Source organism: Quercus lobata, chromosome 11 (genome assembly GCF_001633185.2).
Source record: "Quercus lobata isolate SW786 chromosome 11, ValleyOak3.0 Primary Assembly, whole genome shotgun sequence".
Classification (NCBI taxonomy): Eukaryota; Viridiplantae; Streptophyta; class Magnoliopsida; order Fagales; family Fagaceae; genus Quercus; species Quercus lobata.
Genome location: NC_044914.1, coordinates 49,999,345 through 50,006,355, shown reverse-complemented (window position 1 = coordinate 50,006,355; position 7,011 = coordinate 49,999,345). Strand labels below are relative to the sequence as shown.

At 33.9% G+C, this 7,011-nt stretch overlaps 1 protein-coding gene across 1 annotated transcript; it reads right to left on the bottom strand.

Annotated features, from left to right (window-relative positions):
* Positions 1–1,744: 1,744 nt before the first annotated feature.
* LOC115968496 (proteasome subunit alpha type-7-like) lies at positions 1,745–5,851 on the bottom strand. The gene is made up of 3 exons (XM_031087906.1): positions 5,526–5,851; positions 3,515–3,929; positions 1,745–2,223 (listed from the first exon to the last, which is right to left on the bottom strand). The coding sequence occupies exons 1-3, from the start codon at positions 5,696–5,698 to the stop codon at positions 2,059–2,061; spliced, it is 753 nt and encodes a 250-aa protein (XP_030943766.1). The 5' UTR covers positions 5,699–5,851; the 3' UTR covers positions 1,745–2,058.
* Between the last annotated feature and the right edge of the window lie 1,160 nt (positions 5,852–7,011).

Below are 7,011 nucleotides of genomic sequence, written 5' to 3'. Positions count from 1 at the left end.
TGTGTATATTTCAGCAAGTCAACAATATCATTGTCTTGTATGTGTCAAGAACATATGCTTAGTTACAGACAGCAGGTGAAGACTTGAAACCAGGTATTGTCAATTTTTCTGAACCTACAGCGAAACACTACCTGATACAGTAGCCCAGCCAGTCAGAATTGCTAAATTGTGACTCGAACTTTGAAGAACATTCTTTAGAAATTGTTTTAATTTTCCCTCACGTTTGTGCCACAACAATCTTCTGTTGAAAATTTGTTTGTCATTAACATCATATTATTTTGGAAGTCATAATTAGGTATTCTACAAATCTAACAAGACAGCTTTACGTGGAAACGAGTAGTCACAACACCGTTATACTACTTCTGGTGCCTCTTAGTCTTAGAGATGGAATGGGTAATAATATATGATGAATATGTAAAAAAAAAAAGAATAAATAAATAAATACCAAGTCACTACAAAGCATACTTAGGTTACTTCTGGTGCCTCTTAGTCTTAGAGATGGAATGGGTAATAATATATGATGAATATGTCAAAAAAATAAATAAATAAATACCAAGTCACTACAAAGCATACTTAGGTTCTATTGGGGATTTGTTTATTTTATTGTAATTGAAATTTTTTTACTGAAAGTACTGTAGATAAAAGTAAAAATTAGCTAAAATAATACAGTAAAACCCATTAATAATACCAAAATGTACAATAGGACTTATAAATAATAGCAAAAATAAACTGAATAATAAAATAAGTTAGCAAAAATAACTTTTGCCAAACACATGCTTTTACAAGCTATGTATTACTCTCACTGAACAATAATCTCAAAGTATAACAGTAAAGAGTCGCTGGTTAAAATAGGAAAAATTATTCAATAACTTGGAGGAATGGACACAGGCCCCTCTAACTAATATAAAAATAATGTAATTCTTATGCTTAATCAAATTCTATTTTTTATTTTTTATTTTTTAAAAATCAACTTCTAATTTTAAAGTCTCTCAAAAAACAAAGAATAGTCAAGAGAATTGGTATTGCCTAATCTCATTTATAACATGATTGAAATCTTCCTTCACCCGTAACTATCAAAAAAAAAACTCGATGGAAATCATGGATCAATACTGATTATTGACCACAGAGTTCCTTACGAGCCCACCTTATGATGAAAAAAGGAAAGAAACAACTTGCAACATGAGAAGCGACTAGGAAGCAAGAATCTATAATAAGGCCCAACAAAGTTCACCTTGCCGAGTCGAATATAGCATTGTCAAGCACTTCAGTTAAGAGCATACAAATCAATTTGGGCCATCATTACCTCGATTTTGATGTTAAAACAGATTGTTGCAAAATAAAATTAAAAAAAAAAAAAAAAATCCATATTGACTCTTTTGCACCTTATCCAATGAAAAGCTGATAGCTAATTAGTCTACTTAAGAAATTTTGAAGGACTTAAGGCCAGTGATTATGACTAAACACTGAATTATTGGGTGAAAATTCTAGTGGACAAACTTAATTTGGGTGTCTACCTAGTATTGAATTTTAAAGCAGCTAACACCTTCTCAACAACAAGATTAATTACGATTAGGAGAGCACAAAATGTATGGAATTCTTGAATAGCTTCTTTCCAAAAATAAGTATGTAACTAAACAAGAATTTTATTTTTATTTTTTATTTTTTTTGTAAAAGTCATGAATTTTTCTAAGACAGTATCAAAGATCTCATTGAGAACTTACAGCATCTTACCAAACAAAAAGTATGAGAAAAAATAGCAGAGACCAATTAGATCCTTTCTTTATCCATAGACTAAAGGATCTTGGCATACTTATTTCTTCAAAGTTTGACCATGAACAACAGCCTGCAAATAACAAAGAGCAACATACTGCACTGAAAGATGACTATCAGCAATTCCAGAATAAATAAAAGCAAACAGATGGTTTGAAAAGAAAAGTATTGAAATCAGGTCCTCATTGAACTCGGTGTGGATGCTAAAGTTGCATGAAACAGTGATGTTCAATGGCAAAAAATTAATTGACTCAGAAAGTGCAGTTGAAATATGATAATAAAACAGAACTAGGTTTCCTTTGTTGCAGGGGCCTTCTTTGCAGCCTCTGCGGCCGCCTTTTCTGCTTCAATTTCAGCAACAATGGCATCAATTTCAGCTTCCTCGAGTTGGTGCAGCCCATGCTCTTTTGTCATCACAGCAATTTCTATGTTCTTCCCTCCGCTCTCAACGACCTAATAGATAAAATCATAAAACATACAACAGGTAAAAAAACACCAATTAAAACTAAACTCCAGTAAAAGAAAGATCAAAATAAATCACTACCCAGTCATGTAATATATGTCAAATTTGTTCCTCCATGACAACGCACCCTAGCTGTATAAGGTTTCAGCTTGACCACCACAAAACCAAGACTGGGTTGGTTTACTGTTTATATTGCAAGAATCCGATTTGAGCTTTGGTTAGGTTGATCAGGAATCACACTTTTTTGGGCTTTTCTCTGGGGGAGGGGGGATAGATCGATCAACCATAACTAATGCACAAGCAGCCCATTAAGGGGAAGTTATGTGTGCTTAGCTATTCTTGTCTTCTGGCTTGGGTTTCGTTACTTGTTTTAAGTGGTTCTCCATATTACTTACTTCTATTAATCCATTTCAATAACATACTCTCTTTTCTGACAAGAAAGAAATGCAAAAAAACACTTGGAAAACATAGAACAATACATGTTTGGGTGCATTCATCCTTATGAGACTAAATAACCACTTTTATGCACTACAACATCTGACTAATTGTAATAGCTCATTTCAATCCACAAATAAAATGTAGAAATACTTTATCTAAGCAATGCAATGATAAATGTGACTTTAATACATAAAGATGTGAACTAAAAAATAAAAAATAAAAAATTTTGTGTGCATAGCTACAACCCAGTGATTAGTTGTAAAAGACTTTTGATAAATGTATCATGATATGACTTGATCATTTAGGCTTTAGCCAACTAGCAAGGGGCATCAAAATTACTGGATATGCTATATGAATGGACTTCTCCACAATAATTTAGTAGCTCAATTTATGTTAGTCAACGTACAAACCAAAAGGTGTAATTGCTCAGCACATACAATTTAGCATGGTTTTTAATTCAAAAGTTTATAGGCCTATTTAAATTAAATTTTTTTTTTTTTTTAAGAGATAAAACTCAAATCCAGTTATTCAACAAAGTGCCTCATATAAATTTCCACAATTTTTGTTTTGAATATCCACAGCCAAATTACACTATGTTCAAGTTAAAGGGTAAAGTATTGTAGGTTGCAGAGATCCTAATTTAAAACATCTCACATGAATGGACTGAATTGTGAGCATAGTACATGCAACATTAGTCCAAAACCTGCAATTTTGATAGAGACCAGTTTTGTTCTGGTGGTCTGAATATATAAAACATTAATAAGTCCAGAATAACAAAACAATAGCATATACAGACAGAGATTCACACGCAAGCACACAAACACAAGACCAAGTGTAACTTACTTCAAGCAAAGCACGAATTGTCAACTTGACAGTTTCTTGTCCAGAAGTTTCTTTATAATTCTTTTCCAAAAACTCCCTCATCGAATTTGAGTTTCTCCCCGTCGCATTGGCTTTCCATGCCTGAAATGTTCCCGATGGATCTGTCTGATAAAGAGATGGTGTGCCGGTGTACGGGTCAAAACCTGCAATCAAAGTTGAAAGCCCAAATGGTCTTACACCGCCACTTTGTGTATACTTCTGCTGCAGGCCTGCAATGTGACGTGTTATATATTCAACGGTTGCAGGATCCTCAACTGTAAGCCTATGGCTCTGACATTCAATGCGTGCCCGATTTATTAAAACACGTGCATCCGCTTTCAACCCAGCACATGCTAGCGCAATGTGATTATCCAATGATACAATCTTCTTAACCGATCTGAGAACAGAAGCAGCAAAAAAAATATGAAGTGCACAAAACTGGCAAGTATACTAAACAAGGGTAATGTAAATAGCTGCTGCACATATATGGTGACCAATTATTCTAAACAAGGGTAATGTGAACAGAAGCAGTAAATAGATGATGTAATTTTATTTTACTTTTGATTGGTCATATAAACTAATAAACATGCACCAAGTAGGTTTTGAACCCACAAACTAACTATCCACCCGTTCTTGTGGGAGAAGGAAGTAACATTTGAGCTATAGCTCATTGGTTGAGGAACAAGACGATGTAATAATACACGCAGCTCTTAATATACAAGGTAATAATAAAATCCAACAACAAAAACAACATCAATAATTAAGATAGAAAGCTAAGGTGTCGTTTAGCTTTTTGCTGTAAATAGCAAACTCAATCCAACAACAACAAAAACCAAGTCTTCATCTCAAAAAATTTGGGTTGGCTATCAATCCTCAATACACTAATCAGGGTCAACCACATGTATTCTTTTTTTCATTCTATCCCATCCAAAATCATATTCTCAGTTTCTTTTTTAATTTGCATGCCTATTTTACTACTTCTACTGATGTTCTTTTAAGTCTTCTTCTACCATATTTCGTTCATTTGACTTGAATCAACTCACTCTTCATCACTAGGGCATTAATCACTTTCACTTGCATATGAGCAAACCATTTCAAACAACTCTCCCTCATCCTTTTTATCAATTAGGGCCACCCTTATTTTTAAGCAAAGTTTCTCATATCGAATACTGTCTTTCCTAATATTGCAACTTATCCATCTTAACATTTTTATTTCAGTTGCATTCATTTTATTACTTCTTAACAGTCCAACATTTAGACTTATCAAAAACAAAAAACAAAAACAGTCCAACATTTAGTACCACAAAACATAGCTAATATTATAGCAGTCGCATTATATTTTCCCTTTCAATTTCAATCAATGGGCATTCCACAAACACACAATACTCCTTATGCATTTCATTCACTCTTCCTCATATCCTAAAATCTCTCGCTATTTGGTATCTCTTGATCATCAACTCTTACAAATCCCTCACATTTGTTCATTCTTTTACAAAACTTACATTCCATGTGTTCTATTTTAATCTGCCCACCTCTCCAAATTCCTAACTCCACATCTAGATTCATCCACTAAAACTGTATCTTACGGGAAAAGCATAAGCCAAGAGACTTAATCTTGAATCAATCTATTAAGCTTATCCATTGCTAGTGCAAAGAAAAATGCACTTAATGCATCCTGTCTCCACTTGTTCTCATCTTAGATACACCTTCGTCATACATATCCTTAATCAACATAATACACTCTAGACGAACTCTTCTCTTCTCTTAGTTTTCTAAAACCCACAACATAACGGTCAATAAAAACCATCTGGGTATCTTTAAATTTCTAAAAATCACATTTTTCTAGGCTTGACACTCACTGTGAACAAAAATAAACAACACTAAGCAACAAAACCCATAGGGAGTTAACCTTAGCAAACTAAATCCAAAAGCACCCAACTTTTTAAAAGTGATTTTAGAACTTGCTAGAGAGAGAGAGAGAGAGAGAGAGTACCTGGAGTCTTGGAGTTTGGGAGTGGATTTCTTTTCGACGCCGAGAACGACGGCGTCTAAGCCACGGACTCCGACGGCGGCGTTTCCTTTGCGGACGGCTTCGAGGGCGTACTCCACCTGGAACAAATGGCCGTCCGGTGAGAACACTGTTATTGCACGATCGTACCGAGCCATCTCTCTCTCTCTACTTTCTTCTTCTTCTTCTTCTTCTTTAGCTCTGTTTTTGCTTTTGCTTTTGCTTTTTTCAGTGTGCGATCTGACTTCTGAGAGAGGGAAAAATAAACTAAACAATTTCTTTTGCGACAAGGCACTCTCTTTTAGAGCGAGTTTATTCCAGGCGTTCGCTACTCAAACGGTGTCGTTTGGTTGAGTTTATACTTCTTTTATACTACTCCCTCTGTCGTTTATTTGTCCTCTATTCGATTTTGAGATGTCTCAAAATATTATCCTATTTTTAAAAATAAAAGTCATTAATTTACTAATATTTTTATTATATCCCTACTTTATTTTCAAAACTATTTTAAAAAAAACTAACAAATATTTAAAAAATCAATCTAATTGGGGCACTTTTTTAGTTGCCTCATTAAAAATAACTCTTTTAAAAAAAAAATTGATATATTTATTTGAAAGTAGTTTTGTAAACTTATACATTTTTATAAGGCAGATAAGACAATAAATAATGTTTCCTTAAAAAATTTGACTTTTCCAAACAGCTTCCCCTATTTGGATTCCTCATTTTTGAGTTCAAAAATGTCTCTACATCCCTATATTTAAATAGAGATAAAATTAAAGAACAATCTAATAAAAATGCAACTCTAACTTTCATTAAAACATTGCCTAAAAAATAGGACCACTCTCCTGTTAATTTTCAAATTGTTTTATCCACTTATAAATTAGATTTTCTAAATAAAAATTATATATATAAAATAGAAAAACACATTTTTTTTTTTACAAAATAGGACCACTAAAAAAAAAGCCTCATCACAGGCATTGTGAAGCGCATGTGATGAAGCTAATTATTCTTAAAGGGTAATTATAGGGGCTAAGGCCCAAAATCATATAGGGGGCCTTGGGGTTTCACCCGAGACAATTGACAGGTCCGAGGAGAGGCAAATGGTTGTAATAGTGGGCCTTGGGGCTTCACTCGAAACAATTGACAAGTCCGAGAAGAGGCAAATGGTTGTAAAAGGGACTTCCAGTTAAAGTCTCATAGATAGGGAATACATGAAAGATGATCCGAGGAGGAATACCTCTTCGAATGCAATGGATGTAGCTCAAATGCGTACTCTAGCAATTAGAGAGCCCTTTTGAAAGGCCCTAGCAATAGGAATGTGCCTCATAAACATACAGGGAAGAAGGAAACACAAAATATTTAAGGAAAAATTGCTACTATTGCATTAAATGCATTACAACTACTTTTTTGGTCGCATTTATGTGGAAATGACCTCTAAACAGTGTTGCCTTGACTATCACAACTCACAGAAGGC